Consider the following 27,571-nt stretch of genomic DNA (forward strand, 5'->3'; position numbering starts at 1 on the left):
CTCACGCACTCATAAACTAATTACTAAAGAAAAAGGGGCCCTGACCTCTTCTTCTTTAGTAACTAATTTATTTGTGCCATGAGATGAAAATAGTTGTATTTAGTCAGGGGCACTGACCTTAGTAATTAGTGTGTGTTTGTGCCATGAAAAAAAAAAGGTTGAAAATCAACAAACAAGAAACGATGTGCTTTATTTTCCTTTTTCCCCTTTAAACCTTCTAAGTGGACCTACCTGAATTACCGTGAACTAGGTGGAGAGCGACCAGCCTCGCCATTGGCTGGAGTATTAGCTGTTGCTGGAAACTACTGTTTTCCACCAGTCGTGTCGCCACCCTGCCCGGTCCCCGCCCCCATAGCCCCGCCCCCAAGGCCGTCGAGTTTCAGCCCAGTGGCAAAAAAACTGTACTTGCCCTTTAAGCGGTGGGACTTCTGGCTAACACCGCCCGCTGCCGCCGGAAGGGGAAGTTTCGCCTCCGAACGCTCCCTCGCTCGTCCGAATTCGGTGGCGCCACGTCCGTCGGTCTCCGCCTTCTGCACCGCGACCTGGGCCGCTTCCGCCTCGACACCTTCCACTCGCGAAGCCGGCCGCGTCGTGAAGGGGCCAGGACCGGGAGTTGGGCAGCTGTGCGCATCCTGGCCACCTAAGAGGCGAAGATGTCGGACATCGGGGACTGGTTCAGGAGCATCCCGGCTATCACACGCTATTGGTTCGCCGCCACCGTCGCGGTGCCCTTGGTCGGCAAACTGGGTCTCATCAGCCCGGCCTACTTCGTCCTCTGGCCCGAAGCCTTTCTCTACCGCTTCCAGGTACTGACCGGCGACCGGGGGAGTGGAGACTACAGGTCCCAGGCGGGTCCGCGGCGGCGGAGCGCAGATCGGCAGGTTGCGAGCGCGCGGTGCCTGGTGGGACTTGTAGTGCGACCGCTCCACTCCAGCGGTTTAGGGCGGGGTCCTGTGATCAGGGGCGGGGTGGCTGCAAAGGGATCTGGAGCAGCGGCCTGGATCGCTGGCGGCGTGGAAGCTTGGATTTGGTTCGGCGAAGGGGCTGGTTTCGTCCTCCTCTTTAGATTGTGTTCCCTGTTCTCTGCAGTTAGAGGAGGGGGCAGTGGGAAGGGAGGTCTGTGATAGTTGTCAATCTTTTGGACGCCGGCGATTTAAGTAGTGTGGGTTTACCTGGAGCAAGCTGCCTTCTGACCTTTCTACGCCACGTGGGTGGCCTGTGACTCAACTTACCCAACATCCAGCTGAGTTCCTTTTATGTTAGTGGAGTTTTATTCCCCCCAGTAGGAGTGATTTGAGGTCAGAGGTGCAAAGAGTGAATTTATCCCCGTTTCAGTGCCCTGACCTAGTAGTATCTGGCATGTAGTGTTTGAATATGGGAAGGGATGGATAGAATTAATTGTTCCAGAAATGGGAAGCCTTGTTTTTTTAAGTATGAAGGAAACAGTCTAGAATAACATTACTGGCAGAAAAATACTGGTCTTCTGGAGATTGTCTTTACTCACCCGATTCTGTGATTTATATTTTTAGTCAGTGGCAGGCCAGATACCAAAATGTGACATTAATTTCAACACATTACTTGGCCTGTGGATACTACTCTTTCCTCCCCCTCTTCACTGTTGATTTCTTAGTCTCCTTTGCTGGTTCCTCCTCTCTGTGACCTTTAGATGTTGTGGTGAGCCCTAGGGACCAGATATAGAACCTCTTCTTTGTACTCTCCCCCTCCGTAGTTGGTCTTCTTTAGCTTCATGGCTTTAAATACTTTCTATAAACTGAAGACTTTTAAATACAAATATTTTTATTTTTAGTCCCAATCCGTCTCCTGATTTCTAGACTTGTACATCCAGCCATCTATTTGAAATTACCACCTGGGTGACTGATAAGTATATCTCAAATTCAGTATGTTCCAAACTGAAAACCCTTTCCCCCTTTGCCCTAGAAGTAAATAGAAACGCCATTATTACAGGAGCTCAAGCTTACAGCCCTGGAAGTCAAGTTCATCCTTGACTTCCCTTTCTGTCACACCCCGTGGTCTGTCAGCAAATTCGGTTTACTTTAGACATATAGCCAGAATACAGTCCCTTTTCAATCTCTATCATTTCAGCCTGTTTCTTTCAACCTTTAATCTAGACAGCTGAAGTGATCCTTCTAAAACATAAATCAAGACCCGTCAGCCCTCTTTTCAGAGCCTTCAGTGTCTGGTGAAATAAAATCAAGTTCTTGCAGTGCCTGCAATCCCCTACTTGCCTCTCTGACCCCATCTGCACCTTTCCATCCTGCACATTAGGTTCCACCGTGGAATCGTAGCTGTTCCTTCAGCAGCTAACTCAGTCTCCCCTTGGAGATGTTAGCACATGCTGTTTCTCTACTTGAGGGAGATTTCCATGGCTTACTTCCTTACCACTTTCAAGTCTGCCCAAATACCATCTTATTTGGAAAGGCCTTATCTGATTGCCCAAGATAAAATAGTACCCTCCTTTACATTATCTGCCTTACCCTTAATATTTTTTGCTATGTATCACCCCTTGGTATTTGTTAGTCCACTTTCCATCAGAAAATAAGGCCCCATAAGGGCCAGATCTTTGTCTTGTTTACCATTGTCTGTTACCTAAGACAGTGCCTGGCACATAGCTGGTGCTTGTATATTGGTTGACTGCATGGGAATTATTGGGCACTGAAGGTGCAATAGTGAATAAGGCAGAAGTTCCAGCTCCCATGAAGAAAATAAGAGAGAAGCGTGTGTTAGAGAGTGACTTATGGGTGGATCATTTGCTAGAGTACCCCAGAAAAGCCTCAGAGAAGATATCTGAACTGTACTCTGAATGATGAGCTAGCTCTGGGGACGATATTTCGGGAGGAGGAGTAATAATAAGCTTGGAGGAGGCACCAGAAACAGGAAGAAGACGGGATCACTGGTACAGAGCTGTAGGGATGGGAGTTGGACGTGAGGACGGAGCTGGCCAGGGTGAGTGGAACAGGGCCAGGACCGAAAGGTAGGCTGCGGCTGGGGCGCACAGGGCTTTGTGGTTTGAACTTGATTTTGAGGACACCAGGAAGGCTTAGGAGCCTTGGAACAAAGGACTGACAGGATTGCCTTGACCCCTCTGTGGGATGGACTTGGTGTGTGGGATGGGGGAGAGGGAAGAAACAAGTTAGGAAGAGAAGATGGTGTTTGGGACCAGGATAGCTGTGAAGAGAGAAGCTTGAGAGTTGGAGTGGACAAGATTACAGCTGAAAGTACATGAAGGGTGAACAGGTGACGGAAGCAGGACTCAGAGATGTCCCTGTTTCACAGTGGGTGGTGGAGCCCTTTACTGAGATTGGAAATATTTAGGGAGCTTAGGTTTGGGGATGGGGAAGGCTGTGGGTAAAGAGTTATGTTTTGAATTACCTGGAAAGACTATTAAAATACTCCTCCTTTTCTAACTAAAGATCTGTGCAAGGTCAAATTTATTCCTATATTTCAACGAGAACAATGTATCACAACAGGGTGAATGGAGGTGTGATAGTCCATTGTCTTCCCTGAAACCAGACATTAAGGAGAGTTGTACAAGTGTAAGACATCACTCTTGCTAATTTTATTTTTTGGAAAATTAGTTTTCATAAAAACTATTTATATTAATATGTAATGGACTTATTGTTATTGCTAATAAAAACAAATTTTTTCTGAATGGAAAGAAAAAGTTATGTTTTGACTATTGAGTCTAGAAATGCTTTTTAGGTATCCAAGTGCAGAAGTTAAGTAGGCAGTTGCCTATTAGAATATGATTTGGGTCTGCAGCCAGGATTGCATACTGTTTTTTAATTATTTGCTTTGGTAAATATTTCTTTACTGAGTGAATGTTGTGCACTTCCTGCCTGGTGGCATGTTGGGTGATGTGGGTGCAGGAAGAGCAATGGCTGTCAATCATTTTGTGCTAAAGACCTGGTCAAAACTGATTCTTTGGCTGTTCTTGCAGAATCTTGCTCACTTGTCTAGTCAGATTAGTAAAATAAAGCCTCTCTAATAGACCACAGGCATATAATGTTCCAAGAGGTGAACTGGTTAGAAAGAGCCGTCATTCATGTCACACCTTCCATGATTTCCCCATCTTCCTCACCTTGCTTCTTGGGGGCTTGTTATCCTGAGCTGCTGGCGGAGGCAGGACAGTGCCCTGACTGCCCAGGTGTGAAAGGACCAGTCTTTATACCTTCTTTCTGCTGCTGTGACTCCTGCCCATTGTGGGCAAGTTTAGCTTTCAGAGCCTCCTGGAGGAACTTGTTTGCACATGAAGCAGTTGAAGGAAAAACTGCATCGGAGAGGCAGAAGTGAGAGGACAAACAGCATGTGGTGTGCTTTCTGCTAGAAGCTCATCTTTTCTTAGAAGCTGAATCTTTAACATCTTCAAATAAAGATGGGGTGACTGACTTAGAATTGTGAATTTATGTTGCAAGTGACAGAAGTTCCTTTGCTATTTGTTTCCTCTGAGTAGCTTGTTGGTCTGGAACTCCCAAGTTTAAAATGTTATTTTCTTCATTTGGACAGGTGGAAACACATAGGTGAGTGTTAAGGCTCACTTGACGAATGTCCACAGATCCTAGTCCCTTACTCTTAACACCCATCAATCAAATTGTTCATTGTGATGAAATGGCTTCATATTGGTCCCTGATTAACTAGAAGAAAGGTGGCAATTCCCTGCTGCTCTAGTGGTTTCTGAGATTCTGTCTTCCAGGGCTTCGTCCCAGGGATAGCTTATTTCTTTAGACAAAAGAGCATCACCCCCTTTCGTCTGTATTGTGTTTCTCCATGTGTTATCTCATTGAGCTTCCTGAGATGAGTGTTACTCCCATTTGTAGACAATGCAGTTTCAGTTTCTATTTCAGTTTGTTGAAGAACTGCGCTCTCGTTTAACTCTTTGGCATAATATCTACCAAAACACATAGGTAAGTGTTTAACATTGTTGGGGGTGATTTCTTCCCAACCAGTCATAGCTAATTATTTTTTCCTTTTTCTATTACTGTAGAAAGCCTGGGGGTTCAGTACTGAGTCATGGTCTCTGTGCCTGCCCGGCCCAGCTCCTTACTTGTTGTATGCCCTTAAGCAAGTTATTTACAAAAGTGACTATTTCTTAATTACTGAGCCTCAATTTCTTAATTACTAAATACACAGATACAACCAGCACCCAGATCAAGAAACAAAACATTACCTAAAAATGGGGATAATTTAATTCTCTATTAATTGTGTTTAATGGCCCTGGGTGGTTGGCTCAGAGGTAGAGCATTACCTGGGTTCAATTCCCGGTCAGGGCACACAAGAGATGTGACAATCTGCTTCTTTACCCCTTCCCCTCCCTTTTCTCTCTCTTTCTTTCTCTCTCTCTGTCTCTCTTTTCCTCTCCTGTATCCATGGCTTGAATGTTTTGATCAGGTTGGTCCTGGGCACTGAGGATAGCTCCATGATCTTGACTCAGGCACTAAAAAAAAAAAAAAAAAAAAAAAAAAAAAATTGCTTGGTTGCCTAGCAACAGAGCAGCAGCCCCAGATGGCCAGAGCATCGCCCCCTTAGTGGGCTTGCTGGGTGAGTCCTGGTTGGAGCTCATGTGGGAGTTTGTCTGTCTGCCTACCTGCTTCTCACTTAATAAAAAAATAATTCTGTTCTAAGGGTTCACTCTGTTCTAACTTCATTGATTATAAGATGCTCCATCACTTTAATACAACTTTTGGAGAGGGAAGAAAGTGGAAATTACATTAAATGAATATATTGGTAGTAAGATATATACATCCTGATTTCATAAACACAAAAATGATATGTTCAAATTGAGGAACTATGTTTATGCCTCTATTATATAAAACACATAGAAAAATGTTTGTAAAGACCATAGTAAAGAGTTCAGGAAATCTATTCAGAAATAATACCATTTTTAGTTATTAGTAATAATTTTTGTTATTACTGCTGTCTCTTCGTGGCAGTAAGATTCTAATTTTACTTTGTAATTGAAATTTAAATGGAACTGCTTGATCACATCCTATCTTTTGTCCCCTTAAAAGTAATCTGACTTGAAATAGGTAGATGTGAACTCTCAATTTGTTTTTCAAGAATAATAAGAAATGGTGCCATCCAAACCTGTGATAGACCAGGAGTTTATAGTCACCACACTTTTGTTTTTTTGTTTTTTTTTTTACAGGGACAGAGAGAGAGATAGATAGGGACAGACAGACAGGAACAGAGAGAGATGAGTAGCATCAATCATCAGTTTTTGGTTGCTACACCTTAGTTGTTCATTGATTGCTTTCTCATATGTGCCTTGACTGCGGGCCTTCAGCAGACCAAGTAACCCCTTGCTCGAGCCAGTGACCTTGGAGTCAAGCTGGTGAGCTTTTTTTTTGCTCAAGCAAGATGAGCTCACGCTCAAGCCGGCAACCTTGGAGTCTCGAACCCGGGTTCTTCCGCATCTTCATCCAACACTCTATCCACTGCGCCACTACCTGGTCAGGCTAGTCACCAAGCTTTTGCTTAATGTTACTACATTTAACCCGTGAGAGCAAGCCTAGCTGATTGATTTAAGAGTATGCCAGGGAATAGAGCCATGCACACACAAACCAGAAGGGGGGAATAACTTGTTCTATAGGCTGAGCAGAGAAGTAGCCCCAAAGTTTGCATTAGAACTTGAGTGGCATCCCGAGGTCGCTGGCTGGAGTACAGGCTCATCCAGCTTGAGCGCGGGGTCACTGGCTTGAGCATGGGATCATAGACGTGACCTCATGGTCTCTGGCCTGAGCAAGGGTCATTCAGTCTGCTGTGGTCACCCGGTCAAGGCACATATGAGAAAGCAATCAATGAACAACTAAGGTGTCATAGTGAATTGATGCTTCTCGTCTCTCTCCCTTCCTGTCTGTCTGTCTCTATCTGTCCCTCTCTCTGTCTGTCAAAAACAGAACATTACCAGCACCCTCAGAATGTTCCTACTGCTCCCTTCTGGCTGTTGCCTCTTCGAGGGGTAATTACTATCTTGACTTTTAATACCATAGGCGTTTCTTCTAAAAATTTTTTTTACATGCTATATGTAAATACAAGAATACAGTATGTGTTCTTTTGTGTCTGGCCTCTCCTTTTTCTTTCCCGAGCTTATACCTTTATTTTACTTGCAGTGCTCTGGCTATAACTCCCAGTACAATGTTCAATAGAAGGAAAGGTAGCAAACTTCCTTGTTCTGTTTCCAACCTCAGGATTTGAAATCTGTCCCTACTTTTATTTATTTATTGAGGTAACTTTGGCTTATAACATTATATAAGTTTCCAGTGTGCAGATTTGACGTCTCTATATGGCATAGTAACTTCTCTTTTTAATAGGATATTTGAGAGTCACCCATATTATTGCATGTGGCTCTAGATTGCTCATCTCCATATTGTTTTATTTTGGGAGTAGACCACCATTTATTCTACTGGTCGTGGCCCTTGTGGGCAGTTTCCAGCTTTGGCTAGAATGAATAGTGCTGCCGGGGACATTCTGGTACATGTCTTGGTGAACATAGCTAAGCATTTGTGTTGAGTAGACTTGCTAGATTCTAATAACTCTTTCAAAGTCCTCAATTGACATTCAGGGCCTTTCATTTGTGTGTCCTAGTGTGTCCAAGAAAGAGAAAAAGCCACAATTTGCTAACATCAGCATTTGGCACATGTGTGTGCCACATTCTCTCTGAATTGCTTCGTGACCCAGACAGACTTTAATTCCAAATCAATCAATCCTTATTGTTTCAGAAAAATCTTATTGTTTTTAATAGTTTTTAACAAAACCCTCTAGATTCTGACTGGCATTTGTGATTATTTCAGTAGCAGATTGGAAGATTTGAGTTCAAGGATGGCTGAACTAAACATTCTCTCAGTAGAAATTGTTGGATTAAACTAAAGAACAATTATCTTATGTTCTTATTTTTATTGATTGATTTGAGAGTGAGAGACGGAGTGGGGCGAGAGGGAGAGAGAAATAGGGAGTGAAACATTGACTTGTTCCTTTTATTTACGCATTCATTGGTTGATTCTTTTTTTTAATAGCCTCTATTTTTTTTTAAATTTTATTTATTTATTTATTTATTTTTTACAGAGACAGAGAGTGAGTCAGAGAGAGGGATAGACAGGGACAGACAGACAGGAACGGAGAGAGATGAGAAGCATCAATCATTAGTTTTTCATTGCGCGTTGCAACACCTTAGTTGTTCATCGATTGCTTTCTCACATGTGCCCTGACCGCGGGCCCTCAGCAGACCGGGCAACCCCTTGCTGGAGCCAGCGACCTTGGGTCCAAGCCTCGCTGGTCATGAGCCTCGCTCAAACCAGATGAGCCCGCACTCAAGCTGGCGACCTCGGGGTCTCGAACCTGGGTCCTTCCGCATCCCAGTCCGAAGCTCTATCCACTGCGCCACCACCAGGTCAAGCCATTGGTTGATTCTTGTATGCATCCTGACCAGGGTTCAAACTTGCAACTTTGGCATAACAGGACAATGCTCTAACCAGCTGAGTTACCCAGTCAGGGCATGTCTTATGTTTTTTGAAGGTCTTCTATGCCAGTGAACATGTGGGCTTCTTGCCCTTGTGCAGTGAGAAACTCTGGGCGGATTTCCTAAACACTAAAGCGGGACCGCTTTCCTCAGGAAGAAGCTGGGCTGATTATGGTCCTTTAGACTGCTGTGGGGTTAGAACAGGGTGCTCCTCTCTGAAGCTTCTGGCCCACGAGCCACGCAGACCTGTCTACAAGTCCTGGGCTCCTGGCGCTGCACCTGGCTGCCTCTGCAGGAATCCATGCGGCCTTTCCTGGGTTGAAAACGTGCCTGCAGCACCCCAGCCCTGAGAATCATGCCTTTCCCTTATCGTAACTGTTTACATATCAGTCAGCAAAGGAGGGGATTTGGTTGGGTACTTTCAATGGGGATTTCACAAATACTGTATTACATTATGTCCTTCTGAAGAGACAAACTATCTCCTGGTGTTTTCAAATTATAATTTTAAAATAATACTAAAATAAAATAATAAGACCCTTAGATCAATGAAAGCAAGTATAACTCAAGGGTAAGCTTAATGAACAGGGAACAGAAGTGAGGTATTTTGACAGACACTAATTTTCAAAGAACAGGTGCACAGTGGCTAAAAATAGTGTTGTGCTGTCAGCGTTAGTGAAAAAGGCAGTCGGAAAAAACCGAGGTTTCTTTTCTAAAATCAGGCCTCTAGTAACTTATGGGAATAGGGGCGTAGTTTGTTGTTGTTGTTGTTTTTAATTAATTGATTTTATTTTTTAGAGAGAGAAACATCAGTTTGTTGTACTTATTTATGCATTCATTGGTTGATTCTTGTATGTGCCCTGACTGGGGATCGAACCCACAACCTTGGCATGTCAGGCCAGTGCTCTAATCAACTAAGCTGCCCAGCCAGGGCAGTAGGGGTGGTTTAAAATGTGCATTTGTAAAAACCAAGTCTGTGTGCATCTCCTAAAAGATTGTAGTAGTCATACACCCACACATAAACATTTTTATAAGTGCCTTTTCATTCACTTTCCTAATTTCAACCTTACAAAATCTTTGAGACAAGGAAGGCAGGAGTTATAGGACAGAGGGCATTGGGTGGGTGAAGGCGCAAACTCAGAGGTCCTGACTTGTCCAAGGCCCCACGGCTACGTAAGGGCCAAGGCCAGGCCAGCTTGCTCCTGGGCTTTCCTCCCAGTGGTTTTCATTGGTGGGAAGAACCAGACTTAGTAGTACTGAAAATCCTCACTAATTGTAGTAGACCTCATAGTAGTGCTGGCCCTTGTGAGAGGCATTGCAAAGATAGGGGTGTAGTACCCTAAACTCTAGAGTCAGGCTGAGACAGAATTCAGGCTCTGCCACCTATTGGCTATTACTTAACTCTTTTCTCATCCTGTCTCCTCATCTATAAAATCCACCCCCTGAGTCAGTGCAGATAAATCAACAGAGTAGCACAATACTAAAAAAAATACTTAGTCAAAGTAGGGCAAGTATTAGCATACCATCCCTTTTACCAGATAGTGGTTGAGGCTCAGAAATGAGAACTTGTAAGCTAAGATTTAATCTAGGTCTTCTCAAATCATTTCTAGTATTTCCTCCATTAGACTAGACCGTTTCTATGATAAAATTGTGAATAAACCAAAATGAATGGTAACCAGTTTTGTTTTACTGGTTTAATGTATAGTTCTTGCAAAGTCCCTTTTTGGGTAGGTAAAGTGCATTTTCCTCCATAGAGAATTAAGCTTGGAGGGTGATACCACTTGGACAATAGAACTTGCCAGCTCTGGGTATGTCCAGGCCCCAGCGCTGCTGTCCTGTGTTCCAGCCTACCCACCCGTTAGCAGTTCCCCGTCATTTACTGTGCTCTAGGAGTTCTTTGGGACTTCGTACTCATTTTTCCAAGACCACACTTCCCTTCCCTGTGTCCGCCTTTGTTGCTTTGGGTAGCCTCCCCGCCCCCCCTCATTTGAGATCTCCTTGGGCAGTGGCCATGTCTTTGTGCTTATACAGTAAGATGCATAGTTCTCAAGCCAAAGGCCAGCATTATGCTGCCATAGTCTGGGAAGGCCACCTACTGCCACCACTGTGATTTAACATGATCTGGAGGTCCTTGCCAGTGAGTTACACAAGACTGGAATAAGATACACAGTTTTATCCACAGAGAGAGTTCTATACTTGGACTCCCAAGAAGCTCAGTTTTTAAATATTATATACAAATAGTAAGATACAATTCAGCTTTGATGGTTGGTGTAAGAAGATAGAAAGTAGCAGCTCTGTGGAAAACCATAAATGCTGTGGAAGACTTCTTCCTAAATGCTATTATAGCAAGAGCACATTGACATAGTAACGGTGTTGGTTCTAGTTCTTTAGGAAAATAAAATGAGACTAGCCAAGAAAACTGACTAATGTGGAAGAAAACCAGGAGGGGGATTATTTAATGATAAAACTTTACCAAATAGGAAAACACTGTAAAACTAGAAGTTAACATAACTTCATACTGGTGTAGCAGTTTGGTTCCAAACTGAACAGTCTAAGAGTAGACCTTAATGTGAAAAGGAATACATATGTGATAAAAAATGCTTTTCAAATCAATGGAGGAAAGATGGGTTACTCTGTAATAGGATTGGGAGACTGAGTGACCATCTAGAAGAAGTTGGATCTCTTCCTCACACCTTCGGTGAAGCACGGTGTGATAAAATAAAACTGTGAGCACTTTTCTTGGAGTGGAGAAGTGTCTTGTAAGCATGATGCATGTGCCTACATTAAATTACACTTTTACAGGCCCTGGCCGGTTGGCTCAGCGGTAGAGCGTCGGCCTGGCGTGCGGGGGGGACCCGGGTTCGATTCCCGGCCAGGGCACACAGGAGAAGCGCCCATTTGCTTCTCCACCCCACCCCCTCCTTCTTCTCTGTCTCTCTCTTCCCCTCCCGCAGCCAAGGCTCCATTGGAGCAAAGATGGCCCGGGTGCTGGGGATGGCTCCTTGGCCTCTGCCCCAGGCGCTAGAGCGGCTCTGGTCGCAGCAGAGCGACGCCCCGGAGGGGCAGAGCATCGCCCCCTGGTGGGCAGAGCCTTGCCCCTGCCTGTCTGACTGTCTCTCCCCGTTTCCAGCTTCAGAAAAAAAAAAAAAAAATTACACTTATACATACCAAAATATGGGGAAAATCTAATAAAATGTATAAGTCTAGTGACAGTCCAGAAAATATTTGCAACACCGAGATGCAAATCTAGCAGACAAATGAAGAAAAGAAAGGCTCAAGTTTTAAAAAACCGATAGGTGAATATAAAATACACTAACTGGTGAGGTGGTGGAGAGAAGACAGGCATTATTCTACATTTTAGGAGGAAGTAGAAATTGTTTAAACACTTTTGTAGGTATTTGTCTAAATCTACCAAAATTAAGTGTAGATGTCTGATCTAGCAGAATGACTCACAGGAGTTTATTTTATTTTATTTTTTACAAGGACAGAGAGAGGGATAGATTGGGACAGACAGACAGGAACGGAGAGAGATGAGAAGCATCAATCATCAGTGTTTTGTTGCAACACCGTAGTTGTTCATTGATTGCTTTCTCATATGTGCCTTGACCGCGGGCCTTCAGCAGACTGAGTAACCCCTTGTTAGAGCCAGCGACTTTGGGTCCAAGCTGGTGAGCTTTGCTTCAGATGAGCCCGGGCTCAAGCTGGCGACATTGGGGTCTCGAACCTGGGTCCTCTGCATCCCAGTCCAATGCTCTATCCTCTGTGCCACCGCCTGGTCAGGCTCACAGGAATTTATATGTATATGTATAAAGGGATATTCAAGAATATTAATTGTGGCATTGTAGCAGTTTAAATGAAATCTAGAATGCCACATAAAACTAGTACTATGAAGGCAATAAATATATTTTTCAAGGAACGAAACAAGGTATAGGAAGAACAGTACTGTATATAAGGTAGAATGAAGAGATGAATAATAATAACACTATTATTATTTAGCAAGAGAGAGATAGAGATAGAGACAGAGACAGATAGGGACAGACAGGGAGAGAGATGAGAAGCTTCAACTCATACTTATGGCACCTTAGTTGTTGATTGATTGCTTTCTCATATGTGTCTTGACTGGGGGTCTCCCACTGAGCCAGTGACCCCTTGCTCAAACCAGTGACCTTTGAGCTCAAGGCAGCAACCATGGGGTCATGTCTATGATCCCACACTCAAGCTGGCAACCCCACCCTCAAGCTGGCGACCTCGGGGTTTTGAACCTGTGTCCTCAGCATTTCAAGCTGACGCTCTATCCACTGCGCCACTGTCTTGTCAGGCCATACTATTATTTCTTGAAAGAAATACAAGAAACCGATCCGTGTTGCTGGAAGGGGGGCTCGGAGACCGAGGTTCAGAAGACAACTTACTTTACACTGAACTTTTTGTAATTTTTTTTTTAGTGGGGAGAGGGTTAATATTGTCAAGTCAAGTGTCTATTGCCTAAATGGCACAGTGATTTGGGTAAAAAGTTCTTATTGTACTTCTATCTTTTGAATATGACATTTTTTGACAAGGTTTGTCATCTAAGTAGTATTATTTTCCTAAATAGAGATATTACTATACTGTTGGAAATTGTCTTTGTAATTCATTTTTGATAGGCTTAATGTATACTCGTTCCAGTAAAGACTAACCATATACTTCTATAGTATTAATTTTTTTTCAACTTACTTAGAAATATTTGTTGCTTATTTTATGATGTCGTTTTAGTCCATTGACTTGCATACTGATGTGATTGTAACTGATCTGAACTTTTCTTCGGAGTTTTCTTGAATGATTTGGAAGAGATGTTTGGCAAGGGCTAATTGTGTGTAGTTAGGAGGGAAGCACCCGCGGGCTTAGAGGAGAAGCTAACGTGTGTTTATTCTGACCTGGACAGATTTGGAGACCGATCACTGCCACCTTTTTTTTCCCTGTGGGGCCAGGAACTGGATTTCTGTATTTGGTCAATTTATATTTCTTGTATCAGTATTCAACACGACTCGAAACAGGTATGTTCTCCATAATTACCTTAAGTATTGTTTCTGTTTAACCTACTAATCTGTGTGTTTCCTGGGAGGAGCCGTGAGGGCAGTGAGCATATACAGCATAAAGAACAGCACAATGGTAGCAGTGCACAGTACGTGGTCACTGTGCCCGGACTGTACGAGGCACTTAGAATATTCCATTTTTAATCCTCACAGCATCCCTGGGAGGTAAAAGTGACAGTGTCCCCCTTTCATAGATGAAAAAGCAACTCGGCAAGAACGGGTTTACAGATCTTGCCCATGTTTTTACGGCTGTGCAGTTTGCCTTCCACTGAGTTGACATCCGCTCGTTTCTGTCACACGGCAGCCCTTGTCCTTTAGCTCACATTGGGCTGAGGTTTTACCCAAGTATCTCCCAGACAGAAGCTGAAAAACACTACCTTCTGCAATTAAAAGCCTAGACTTATTCTCTGTAATTGAAATGCTGAACTTTACATAGTCGCCGGGGTTTAGTAATACGATAGTTTATCAGCTGTGACTCCCTGCATGATGTTATGGATAAGCTTTCTTATAAAAATCTTTTCTTACTGATTGTTATTTATTTCCTACAGTAGCTTATAGGCTGTTCTGAGTTGCTTATCCTGAGACGCAGTAAATTGATACTGCTGTGTCAGAATGTGAATATGATGGTTTTGAAAAGGCTGGCTGACTTCAGACTTTATAAACGTGCTGGCTGTTAGCTCAGGATCGAGAATTCTGACCGCCCTTAAATCTGGCTGTCTGAGCCTTGTGAATCAGTCTCCTGACTCCGGGTCCAGGGCAGTGGGCATTTATGTGTCAAGTATAGTCTTTCTTTCAATTGGCATTTGCAACAGGTGCTTTTAAAAAGAAAGGAATTGTTGCAGTGATACAGAGTGTCAGGCTACAGACTGTTAATACCGGGAGGACCCTAGCCCATTGTCTGAGCTTCAAGAAAGTGAAAGTAAACGTGGCTGAGGTGAAGTACAGCAGGGCTCTCACCATCATATCAAGAGGGTGATCCCGACATCTGCCAGCATAGATGGCTTTCATTCTCCCCTGTTCCAGTGGAACCCGATTGTGATAGACTCCTTGGCATTCTGCCCCTCTGGTATAATTTAATTGAGGGTGAAGCTGGTGGAGTGATAGTTTTTCTGGTATCATTAGTAAACTCTGGATCAGGGGTAGTCAGCCTTTTTATACCTACCGCCCACTTTTGTATCTCTGTTAGTAGCAACATTTTCTAACTGCCCTCCGGTTCCACAGTAATGGGGATTTATAAAGTAGGGAAGTAACCTTACTTGATAAAATTTATAAAGCAGAGTTACAGCAAGTTAAAGCATATAATAATAATTACTTACCAAGTACTTTATGTCGGATTTTCGCTAAGTTTGGCAGAATAAATCTTTATAAAACAACTTACGATAGTTAAATCTATCTTTTTATTTATACTTTGGTTTCTCCACTACCGCCCACCATGAAAGCTGGAATGCCCACTAGTGGGCGGTAGGGACCAGGTTGACTACCACTGCTAAGCATAAATGATCCCTGACCAGTCTTTTAAACAATTTTTTTACGGAAAATTTTTAAACGTTTATAAAAGAAGAAAGAAAGGTTAATGAATCTTTTCTTTTTACTGAGAAAAATTCACATAACGTAAAGCTCTCTGTTTTAACCATTTGAAAGTGCGTAATTCTGGACATCTCTTATAAACAGAATCGTACAATACATGGTCTTTGCAATTGTGACTGTTTTCTCTCCCTTACCATAGTGTTTTCAAGGTTCTTCCGTGTAGCATATATCAGTACTTAGTCCTTTTCATTTCCAAGTACGATTCCGTTGTATGGAGTTTCCACATTTTGTTTTTCCATGTACCAGTTGCTGGATATTTGCCCTTCATTTTTTGGCTGTTGTGAGCCATGCTGCTGTGAACAGTCGTGTGGAGAGGAGCTCTTAAGATCTTCCCATTTAAATAAGATTCTCCAGAGCGGAAAGCAGTGGTCTGGAGAGGTGGTGCCGTGCCCCGGAGGCCCCGGAGGCCCCGGAGCCGCGGAGGAGCACAGGCAGGGCTGGGACCCAGCTCCCTGACGCCGGGCTTCGCTCCACCCCTCAGCCCCAGACAACATTTTAATCAAACATTTGCCACGGACATCTTCCCTGCCTGGCTGAGCTAAGTGTGGAGCAGTGTTGGTTTATTTCTATTTTTGATTTAAACCTAAGACTGCAATTTGAGGCCAGTTAATTTGTAAATTCCCAGTTGCAAGCTTGCCAAATAATAAAGGACTATAGTTTGTGTGATTACAGTATTTTAAGTAGTTAATCTAGAGAATCCTTAAAAATCACCAAGCCAAAAACCACATCAGAGAGAAGCAAAACTGTCATTAAAATTCAGAAACATTTGTTAGAAATTCAGCTCTGGCTCATCAGACTGATTCCCTACCATTAAGTGTCCTTCACACCGTGCTGGCGTGTGCCTTTGAGGCAGCAGGGGAGAAATAAGGGACAAAGGGACAGACATTTGTTGGAAATCTATTTTTTTAGATAGGTGTTTTTTCTGCCTTTCTGACACTTGTCAGAAAGGCCCTTTTTAATTGGAAGGGAGGGAAGGTAAGTGCTTGAGCTCGAGTCACCTACAGTCACTTGTTTCTTTTCTCTTCCTCTCTCCTTGTCTTCCAGCCGAAGGCGTGGGGACTCCGTTAGGACGCAGCACTGGGCCCCTCTGGGATTTTCTGCCCAGTAATAATTCGGAGCCTGGTGTAGGCACTGTGACAGGTGCACTAAGCCAGTAATTAGACTCCACTCTGCTTCTGACGAGCCATGTGACTTTGCTCATGTGATTATTTCCTCCTCTGTAAAACGGGAGTCTGGGTCTTTCCATTCTACCTCCCAGACGTAGTGTGGGGTTGGGAGTGAGAGGCTGTGGAGGGGCTTGCTGGGCCCACGATGCCTGCCCACCCCCCGCGGCTCCTGGACAATGGCGACTGAGCTTCTCGGTGAGCCCAGTGCTGGGCTGAGTGGTTCCGTGTCCCTCCCAGCACGGTTCTGTGGGGGGGAGATGCGGTGGAGGGACATGGGGGCCCCTCCCCTGACAGAGCTTCCGGTCTGATGGAGGGACAAGGGATGAACTTAGTCACAAATGTGTCACCGGGTCGTGATGAGAGCAGGAAGGGGAGGCCCACAGGCCGTGATGGCGTCTCAGTAGCTGTGGGTTCCAGTCGCCCTGTGGGTTTCTTTCAGCCCATGGTCGTCAGAGCTTGTTACTGGACTTCAGTTGGGAAAACAGGGTAGCCTTCCTAGGTGACTGTCCTTCAGGGCTTTATTGAGACATGAATTTAGATATTTTAACAAGTTTACTCTTACTCTCAAGTAGCGATTTAAAAATATTCTCGTTTTGACTTCCTCTCTAATGTTTGGAGTGTTTCTCTATATGGAAGTGATCGGTTTTGTTCTGAAGTTCTGAACCATGACGTCTGGCTTATTCTCGTTCCCAGGCGCCTTCGATGGGAGGCCGGCGGACTATTTATTCATGCTCCTCTTCAACTGGATTTGCATCGTCGTATCCTTCAGGCTGGTAGCTCGGGCCAGACAGAAGCCATTTTTGTTGTTTTTGTTTTTATTTTCAGGTTTGGGAAAAGAGACAGTTTTCTCTACAATACTTCAAATGACAGTATTTGCAACTTTATTTACTACAGTTAATAATTAAGAATAATGAAAGTTCTTTTTAAACGCGAGCAGGCCCATAGCCCTGGAGTGGTGCACCCTCTTGCCAGCGCCCCTGGGATTTTCCCACGTTTGGCTGAGTTTCATTCCTGTTCCCTCTCCTTGTTCCCGGTTCTCTGTGTTCTCATGTGTCACAGCTTGTTGATTGCAACACAAAGAGGTTCCGGGCCCTGAGACAGCTTTTGAAATCTGTGGTCCTGATCAGAAAATTAATGTACAGCCAGCATCCTTCTCTGACTTCATTGCTGTCCTTGTCTCGGGGTCCTACGCAGTACCGCAGTCCCTCCGTGAGTCCGCGGGGACAGGGCGCGGCGTGTGTCTCTGTGTGTCCCCGCCTCAGCAGTCAGCAGCCCTCCGGCTGCGGGCCTTCACACATGGTGAGAGCCGCAGAAGGGACTTGGTGGCTCAAGCCCTTGCTTTGGGGCTCAGCTTCCACTGACACTCGGCCAAGAGCCAGGAAATGTGGTGCTTGGATGCCCTTTCCCCTCCTTTAAGGGAAGAAAAAAATGTTTGGACTTCAGCCATGCTGTGGCGTCCTGAACGTGTCAGATCATTACTTGTCTCAGAGGGCACAGGCACCTCCATCTTTCCATTAAGGGAGAGATGCTAAACTACAGTGGCTAGGCGAGGAAAGAGGTGGCCGCACTGAGGCATCCGCCAGAGCAGGCATTTGCACCGGCTCCTGGTCATCCTGCAGTCTGAGAATGTTCATAATCAACGTTATTAGATACCCTTGTGCTCTGGGCTGCTTTCAGCCACCCGAACTGTGGAAAAGTGGGTTCCTTCCGAACACGGGGAGCAAGTGAACTTTTACTGGGTGTGGAATGCTTTTTCCTGTCTGATCTTTAACTTTACAAACCAAGATTACTGGCTTAGCAATGGACATGCAGGTAAGTTGAAACTATCCATTTGTCCTTTTGTAAGTTTCAAATATACAATTAAAGGCCTTTGATAGAAGTTTAAAATGCATGAACTATGTGGTTAATTATGTGGTATTTGGAAATGATAGAATTATAGCTGTTTTATTTTGAAGATGTTACATGAGTTAGCTAAACCGTTACTTTTCTTACTCATTTCTGGCTCCATTATCATGTTTGAACATTGAGAATGATGCTTATCCAGTATTTTGCACATACATTTAAAAATTTTTTTTTTTATTCAGTAAGAGGAGGGGAGGCAGAGACAGACTTCCGCATGCACCCCAACTGGGATCCACCTGGCATGCCCACTAGGGAGCATTGCTCTGTTGCTCAGTAACCGAGTTCTTCTTAGTGCCTGAGGCGGAGGCCATGGGGCCATCCTCAGTGCCCAGGCCAACTTGCTCCAGTTGAGCCATAACTGCGGGAGGGGAAGAGAGAGACAGAGAGGAAGGAGAAGGGGAACGGTGGAGAAGCAGATGGGCGCTTCTCCTGTGTGCCCTGACCAGGAATCAAAACTGGGACATCCACACACCAGGCCTATACCACTGAGCCAACCGGCCAGGGCCCAATATACATTTTTTTTTAATTGAGAATATACAGTAAGTAAAGGTTTATGCCTGTTTTTTTCAAGTAACAGAACTTGACCCTGATATTTTTAGAATCTATTTAAAATAATATAATTTTGTTGTACTTTATTATAGGGTTTTGTGGCATATATTGTATGATTCATTAGAAGGATCAACTTATAATTCTGATGAGTTGAATTCTCTTTGCTTTTTGAATGGCCATGTGAGGATTTGTTAGAAGGAGAGGTAAAAGGAAACTGTAGATTCACATACTGCGCAGCTGTTTACTGGCCTCCAGAGCCTTGTCGTTACGTGTTGATTTCTTTTGCAGTTGCTAATGATTCCTCTGATCATGTCAGTACTTTACGTCTGGGCCCAGCTGAACAGAGACATGATTGTGTCATTTTGGTTCGGAACACGATTTAAGGTACTTGAATCTAGTTGGGAAAATTTTCTTTTTGTCTGTCTGCGGAAATCCCTCTTCAGCCCAACGATGTACTTTCTGACTCGTCCAGAAGAGGTCAGTGCAGAGCAGGATACCATAGGCAAGCCCCCTCTCCTCAGCCCCAGATTTCCTCAGACAACCAAGTCCTTTGCTGATTGTCACTTCTCACTCCCTTCTGTATCGCAGGCCCCTCAGGCATGTGTCCCCGAGTGATCTCACGTATGTGCGTGTGCGTGTGGTAGAGAAAGGGAAGGGAGGATACTCACGGGTAACCCTCCCTTTTAAAATCTGTTCTTACCCCTGCCTGTTACATATTTTACACTTTAGCCAAAACAGTTTTTTTTATTTTTGCCCACAGACATTTTCTTTTGTGTCTTCTCTCACAGTTTTCCACCCGTAACATTTTTTTCTTTTCTTCCTCATGCAAATCCTACTTGTAAATTTGAACCAAACATTGATTTCCCAAGTCACCTGCCTGCAAATAGTCGTGCCTTTGGGCTTCTCCATTTTTGTTTTCTTCCAGTACTTACCACATTCTGCCTTCAGGCATTCCTGTATAACCCTTTCTCTACTACTTTGCAAAGTTCCTTGCAACTCCCTCAACTCCTCGTATAATGTCTTGAATCTGGTAAGGGGCTCAAATGTTCAGTTCACCTGGAGAGCCGTCTTATTTGAGAGTATTAGTTCAAGACATCAGTGGATAAAGATAAAAATTCAGGTCATCGTGTGAAATATGTAAAAGGGGACCTAACAAGGTGTAGGATATTTTTAATTTACTGGTAACAGTGTGCTGGTTGGAGTCTTCGTGTGATTCTTTTATGGACCTTGCTTTCAATAGCATGGGACACTCGCCCACTTGCTAGAGCTATTTATTAATATGAACTTGGCAGGACATGTATTGCATTTGAAACTATCAGCAGAGAACTCCATTTCTCCAGTGAGTAGTATATGTGTAAATATCATCTTAGGTAGGAAGTTGTAAGCACAATAGGAACAATGCTGGGCTGATCTGTGATTTTCCGAAGGATCTATAAAGCCTGTGTCAGTCCCTCCCCCGCCCCTCCCTGTCCTCTCCAGGTGTGGTTGCTCATGTGTGTGTGCTCTTCCCTAGGCCTGCTATTTGCCTTGGGTTATCCTTGGATTCAACTACATCATCGGAGGCTCGTAAGTGACATTTGACTTATTTATTTATTTGAGAGGCAATAGGCATTTATTTGAATTCAAAAGAAAAGCTATTTGGGAAGCACTGGTTCAGGCAGAAACCCAAATAGCGCTCCCTATTAGATTTATTTAATATGAAACTAATTCTTGGATGGCTTCCATTTCTCTAATTTTTATGAAACTTTAAAGAATCTCAACATTGATGCATTGGAACCTTGTACTCACAGAATAATTTCATTTTGCTGTAATTGATTAAATTGCAGGCTTTAAGTACATTTTAGCATTGAATGATTGTTTTATTTTGTTAGCTCTTCATTGCAGTATGCTTCCATATATGTGATTTTGAATAAATATTCATTTCTGGATTTACTGCCCAGATTGAATAAATATAGATCTAATTTTGTCTGAACCGACTCCTCTAAGAACTGTGCATACAGTAACTATGGTTTTTAGTCTGTCTTATGCCTTGGAAACTGCTCACCAGTCCTAGGAATGCATATTCTCAGATGGGAAGTGATTTTGTAAGTGGCTGGATAGTGCAGAAGTTTTGGCTAAACAGGGTCAAATTTCTAGTCTGGAATTAGAATGAATACTTAGGAAAACCTTGAATGCATCCAGTCAGAATTCTAGGAGGAGGATATCAGTGTGCAGCTATTTTGAGACCTCCCATTTATATTTTTAATGTTTTAATAGATTTTAATAGTACTAGTTCTTGGTACGTCAGACGAATTTGCTCTCTGTGGTCCTGACTCCCACTGCATGTTGCTAGGGAGCTATGGACGAGTCGAGCAGGCAGACTGTTAGAACGTGGTCAGGCCTCCCCGCCCCCCGGAACGGAGTCTGGGCGCAGGGGTATGTGTCGGTTTGTCCCGGCCAGGAATCCCGTGGCATTGAAGATGTGGAAGGATGTGTCATCGTAAGAGTGGTTGGTAAACCTTGAAGTGGCCTCCCTGTAAGCCGTGGGAAGAGTGAAGAAGGTCAATGCCTACTTTAGGATTGCAAGGTGAAGGGCACCTTTTCGAAGTGAATCTGATGTCTCACGCAAGGACACCGAGGCGAGGGAGAGAGTGTTGCTGGCACCGGGAACGTCAGGCGTGCACGGGGTCCTTTCCTTGCTCACTCTTCTTTCCTGATGCCCGTCACTGTTGGCCCACGTTTTGCAAATACAGTCTTCATGCCCAGAAGCACTCATAAGTTTGTAACTTCCCCAGCTCTTTAGGCAGGAAGGGGCAAAACCAGTATTTTGACGATGGGCTGGGTCTTGAAAGAGATGTCAGAGGGGCAGCTGGCCTTGAGCACAGAGCCCATTGGTCCAGCGGGACTGTCTTCCTCCCTCCTCCCTCTGAGTAGTTGGCCACTCAGAGCATCAAGGGGCTCTGTGTAGAGCTGCCACAGAGCCCCGCAGACCGGAAGCGGTGCCCGGAAGGATCTCTTCCCTGTGCTGTTACAGCTTATTGCTTCTCACTTCACTGCTTGGAGTACTTCGAACTAATGTGGCTCTCTGTCTGCAGGGTGATCAATGAGCTGATTGGAAATCTGGTTGGCCATCTTTACTTCTTCCTAATGTTCAGATACCCAATGGACTTGGGAGGAAGAAATTTTCTGTCCACACCTCAGTTTTTGTAAGTGGTTTTTCCCTCTGTGTAACAGTCGTTTACTGCCTGCATTGTCTGCTGATAAAAAACTCCTCGAGGGGTGGGATTTGCCTCTCTGTCTGAGGAAACAGGAGCCGGCCATGACTTGCCCTGGTCACACAGTCAAGGCAGCTGGGGACCGGAGCCTCAGCCCAGGCTCCTTCAGGGAACCGGCCAGGGGCACTGAGACCGAGTTGGGCGTCACAGGAGCTGAGAAGGCGACACTGGTGTACAGCTCGTATGCACAGGGTGGGCCAGGGTGACCGGGTTAGCAGTCTCACCCAGTAGTTTGAGTGGGAGCGGAGGAGGAGGAGTAGCTTGGTAGTTAGCAATGTAAGACACTTTTATAATAAATAGTATAGGTTAGACTATTTGTGGGACCTTTCAGAATTAAAACGAGAGACTTGACGTTTCCGTAGTCCTCTGCTTTCAGGGTTTACTCGAGCGAGGTGGCTGGGGCATAGCTTTGGTTCTGAGGCAGAGTTGGTTGGAGTCCCATTCCCCTCCCTTACCAGTGTTCATGTTGGGAAACTTCATACAAGTGAGCTTCAGTGTGTGAGTCGGCGAGGTGGGAGGCAGCCCCGCCCGCGGGGCTGCAGGGGTGAGGCCCAAGGGGCCGCGCAGCGGGGTGCCCAGTGAGCGCAGGCTCTGAGCCTATTCTGAAGTTGGGGCCCAGGGCGGGGCTTTGACGACCCAGAGAAATGCTGACACACTCGAGCACCTAAGCAGTTGACCATTCTGTCCAGGAAGCAAAAGGCTGGTGAAGAGGGGTCCAGGGACTTCCCCATCTGGGTGGCCCAGCCTTCCTGACAGTTGCATGTGATCTCCAGCTGGGGAGATGCAGAAATGGCTTGCGTTTAAAAGCTCCGAACACACACACCAGCCCTTTTCACATCTTGCTTGTTTCAGTGTTTTGCAGTTTGCTACTCTTTCAAGGGTTTCACGAGGCCAGTAAAACTTGAGCGTGCCCCCTCCCCCCGCCCCTTTACAGGTTAGGGACAGGTTTCTGAGAGGATTCTATTCTATACACACTAACAGAAGTGCACTGTTGCTGCTGCTGGTTTTTTCCTCTAAGGCTGAAAAGAAACTTGCTTGTCTTCTGAGTCTTGCATTGCCTCAAGGCTAAAAAACCAAATGACCAGTCTGCTTTCTAATTATCAAAGGCCGCACGGTAACAGCAGGCATGGGCTTCTGATCCAGGTCTGTCAAGGGGATGGCAGATGCGTCACATAAAAAGGACTTGGAGCTTTGGGGGCAGCTACAGTTATACTTCAAGTGGCCGTATTCTGACTTAACGGCTTGGAGATATTTCTCAGTTGTGGGCAGCAAAGTGCCCGAGAGTCTAGTGGCAACATCACCCGCATGCTGCAGCCTGCCTTCCGTGTGAGCTCTGGCGGCGGAAGCCCTTCTGTTCCATTTTGCATAAAGATCAGATGACAAAATATAGCTCCTTGCAAAAGCAGTAACTGCTTTGAAATTACCATAAATTTTTGTTGATTATGTATAATTGGGTGTCTTTTTATACTAATTACTTGCATTTAATTTCACTATCTGTTTAAGCAGTGGAGATGGCTTCCATATTGTCTTGTAGGAAGAAGCAAAGCAGGACAGCCCAGCTTGGCTTTTTCAGCGTTCTGTTTTATTACCTCCTTTGGAGGGATGTTATCACAGACCGGCACGGATGGAGACGCAGTGCTGGGAGAGGTGTGTTGACTTAGAATTGGAGCCGTAGCTGTTGAAAGGGGAAGGTGTGAATTAGGAATTCTGAGCTGCATCCCTCTGCTGCGTCCCAGCTGGGAAAGGGGACAGATCCTCCTCTCTGCTGTGCGCTGGCAGGGTTCTGTTTAGACGAGGGTCATTGTCTTTTTGGGCAGCAGCATGAGGGCACAGGGGTGATGTAAACAAATGACATCTCCAGTCACTGACCGCCGCCACTCGGACGGTTGTGCTGTGTGTCCTGTCAGTAGCACGAGGGCCTGTAGTGTAGAAGGTGGTGCAGGGTCCAGGCTCCGGGGCCTTCCTCGATCCTGCCTCAGTTTTCTCGTTGATGGAATGGGGGCATCGTGGTGCCTGCCTCCTGGGGTTGTTGTGAAGAGGAGATGAACTCAGTGCGTGCAGCCCCAGTGTGAGGGAAACGGGAAGGTTGTGCTCGGCAGGCCCGTCCCCCTCTTGGTTTGCTGTTGGTGTCACAGAAGGTTTAAATGGCTCGCAGATCATGGTCTCTGCCTTCAAGCAAAATTTTAAACATTCGTATCTGGTAAGTGGAATAAGTTTAAACATGAGCTTGGTTCACTAATAGTCAAGGGAGGGAAATAGTTGGAAACACTGAGAACCGGGGCTTGGATTTAAGTGTTTTTAGCTGTTCTGTGACTCTTAGTTTATGAAACTGTAGGTGAGAAACGAGCTGACCTCTTTGGGCTTCAACTTTTCCACCATTGATGAGATGAAAAGAATGCAGTTGGGGGGAGATTATGAATAAACTTTAGAAACACAGCCAGAACCCCGGACAGAACCCCGCCTCCTCCAGGCCCCCGGTGGGCAGCGCAGAGCCCGGTGTCTTGCACAGTGGACACGCCCTGTGGGCTGGAGCACTCAGGCTGCACGTTTGTCCCTTAGAAGTGAACTTATTTTGTGTCCTTTGGTCCGTATGTAGCTGTATCAGAGTACGATACATAGGTGGTTTCCCTGGTGGGAATATTTTTATTTCTGTACTGTTCTGCATAAATTACTTTGATAATCAGAAACAATCTTTTTCTGGAGTGTGAATTTAGCTGAAAACTTAGTAAATTTAGAAACCTTGGAAAGTGAGAGCCTTCTGTGGCTAGGGTGTTGAGCTCAGCGCTGAAAAGGCACGCTAACAGGACGTTGTCCCCAGCCTTCCGTTGGCCCCAGGCTCATGTAATTGAGTGTGACAGGTTGGGGGCACCAGGTGGGCCCTGCGAGATGGTGTGATCAGCATGTGAAGTGATGCTGTTGCCTTCTCTCCCTGCTCCAGGTACCGCTGGCTGCCCAGCCGGAGAGGAGGGCTGTCCGGTTTCGGCATGCCCCCAGCTAGCGTGAGGCGAGCTGCGGACCAGAACGGTGGAGGCGGCAGACACAACTGGGGACAGGGCTTTCGACTTGGGGACCAGTGAAGGAGTGGGCTCTGGCCTGCCCACCAGCTACGCTGCTCAGATGAATTTTCCCTCCTAGAGCGGGTCGTGCTTAAGAACGAGTCCCAGCAAACACTGGGGCCGACTCACACTGAATGTAGTCTTTCAGGATGAGACAACAGTTTTTAATTCCTGGAGAAAAATATAAGTGTTCCTCAAGTTTCGTGCTTCTCATTCAAGTCCTTACCACTATGAAGAACAAATGTCAACTGTACAAATTAAGAAATGACTATATTTTTTGGTGTCTCCTCTTGCTTTTCCGTCTGGGTAACGGGTTTTGGTAGGTCCTGGTCTGCTGTCACCTGAGCATCTGGGGTTGGGCCACCAAATCCTTGTCAAAGGGACTCTTACCTCTTTCTTGCACACATGCCTCCCTCCTCATTTTTCCAGCCCTTACATTTGCACCGGGAGGTGGTTGTCCCCGAAATGATTCTGCCTTTGACAAGCTCTCGCTTATTTATTGACTTTTGCCAAGGCTTGGTCACAAAAACCTGTTCAAACTTTTCTTCCCCTTCGGTGGCGGAACTGTAACAATAGGGGCGAAGACTGGACAGCAGACGAAGAGCTTCCTCTCCACTTTTGCAGCTGCTGTGACCTGGTGCCCGTCGCAGGAACTTGCCCCTCTTCAGATGTTTTCTAATAAAAAGCCCCAGTGGTCAGTGAGGTCGCAGAGGGGTATCCAGAAAGCATGAAGGCTGTTGCTAGGCACTCTGTCCCCGAGTGACCACAGCTACAGTGGAGTTGCATCTTAGGGCCAGGTCTCAATGGGGTGGGCGTAACCCTTTGCATCTCACGTGTAAGCACAGTGGGTGGTTGTGTACCCAGAGAAGCTGGATCGGATTGTGCCAGCCAGTTCGGAATGCCATTCGCCACAGGGGATGCTGTCTTTGGGAGGCCCCTGGGCATTGACTCCATTTTGTCCTCATCTGGGTGTATGTTTATTGAGGGGTGTGGTAGAGAGAGCCTTATACTCTATTTAAATGATCCCCGCTACCCTGCAATGGCCACATGCTTCAGTCAGTTAATTGTGAGGAGGGTGTAGCTCCTTTGTATGAAGATCATATTTGAAAAGCTAATAGAAGCACATCTAAACGAATCACATAATTTTGGGTTGTAACATCTTCAGAATCATTATGTCTGATGTCTAGATCATTGAAGCCTGAATGTGTCAGACTGGCGTAAATACCCACAACTTTCTCATAGGCGGACTTTTCCATCAGAGCTAGGCTTGCCACTGAGTAATGTGTTTTGAAGACTATGGTGTTTCACACAGTTTCTTATTTGGTGGTTTTATTCCAAAAGCAGACTGTACGAGCAGTGCTGGGTGGCTGCCGTACTTGAGGCAACCGAAAAGGCTGTGTCCGTTTTGATTAAGTTTTTCTTCAGGAGATGCGGCGTGCTAACGGTGGCTGTTCTTGGCCCTGCTCTTAAACCGTGATGTGTGTTATCCTAGGAAGGGGCAATTTGAGAACAGCGCCTCATTTTTAATAAAGTTTCATTGCATACTTTTCCATATTTAGTTTATATGGTAAATTGGGAGGTGGGGGACTCTGGACCTTAACTGTCATGCTCTGTTGACCCGTGGCCACAATAAAATGTAAACTGTAGAAGCTACTTTCTCCTGTTATGTTGCACGTGCACTCATGGTAAGGAGATCCTTGTGGTAAGTGAGCTGGATGGAGTGTCTTACACGCCCTCCTAGCTGCTCGAGAGCGGAGGTTTTTCTGAAGGTGTCACAGAATTCTTCAGTTCAAAATGTCCATTAGAGTCTTCCTCTTAAACATGTTTGGGAAGTTGGTGATTTTACTCATATTGTCTGGATTACCTATCACTTGGGAATACTTTCTAGCTAAGCAGGCTATTTGAAATTGGATTTGGCAAGCAGTGGATTCCCTTTATGAATGAAAAACAAAATCCTTATTTTGTATAGAGAAATTCCTGTTTTGTAATGAATCGTTTTTACTGGTAAACATTATAAATTAAAATGTACCACTTGATGGTTGTCTGTCAATTTTTGTATCTCTCTGGTCTCTCTGAGATGCTACGTAATCTCCATACCCAGTCATCTCTTGGGCATTTAGGAGTGTCCAGCATTTGTGGCTATTATAACAACCCAGCAATACTTGTGTTCCCGTGTGTCTGTAAGATTCATTCCTGAAAGCAGCACTTCTGGGCTTTAGATTAATGAAGCAGGATGCTTTGGCACAGCAGTGGAGATGGCTTGGAGAAGGAGCTGCAGACCAGGTGGCTAAGTTGGAGTGGGTTGCTGGTTGCGGGCATAGGTTGAACCGAACCAAGGCCAGGGGCTGGATTGAAGAGACCTCCGTGAAGAAATTGCTGAGACTTAATAAGAGGAAGGATTATGAGCAAAGGCTTCCATTAGATATCAGGACTTAAGTTTCCCATAGAAACAAGACTGGTAAAAGTATGCTATTTATAGGTATTGTTGGTGTAGCACATTATAAATAACTGGGTGCTG

General features: G+C 45.1%; 1 protein-coding gene across 1 annotated transcript; it reads left to right on the top strand.

The window, feature by feature from the left end:
• Positions 1 to 438: 438 nt before the first annotated feature.
• DERL1 (derlin 1) lies at positions 439 to 27,089 on the top strand. Its single transcript, XM_066265740.1, has 8 exons — positions 439 to 806; positions 13,389 to 13,500; positions 16,986 to 17,050; positions 18,078 to 18,104; positions 19,032 to 19,127; positions 20,257 to 20,309; positions 21,818 to 21,928; positions 24,936 to 27,089. The coding sequence occupies exons 1-8, from the start codon at positions 654 to 656 to the stop codon at positions 25,072 to 25,074; spliced, it is 756 nt and encodes a 251-aa protein (XP_066121837.1). The 5' UTR covers positions 439 to 653; the 3' UTR covers positions 25,075 to 27,089.
• Positions 27,090 to 27,571: the final 482 nt, after the last annotated feature.

This window comes from Saccopteryx bilineata, chromosome 3 (genome assembly GCF_036850765.1).
Source record: "Saccopteryx bilineata isolate mSacBil1 chromosome 3, mSacBil1_pri_phased_curated, whole genome shotgun sequence".
Classification (NCBI taxonomy): domain Eukaryota; kingdom Metazoa; phylum Chordata; class Mammalia; order Chiroptera; family Emballonuridae; genus Saccopteryx; species Saccopteryx bilineata.

Bases quoted from the DNA above. Each gene is read 5' to 3' on its own strand.
- DERL1 (XM_066265740.1), top strand. From the start codon at position 654: ATGTCGGACATCGGGGACTGGTTCAGGAGCATCCCGGCTATCACACGC. The intron at 13,501-16,985 runs GTATGTTCTCCA...TCTCGTTCCCAG, and splicing joins TTCAACACGACTCGAAACAG to GCGCCTTCGATGGGAGGCCG. The intron at 21,929-24,935 runs GTAAGTGGTTTT...TCCCTGCTCCAG, and splicing joins CTGTCCACACCTCAGTTTTT to GTACCGCTGGCTGCCCAGCC.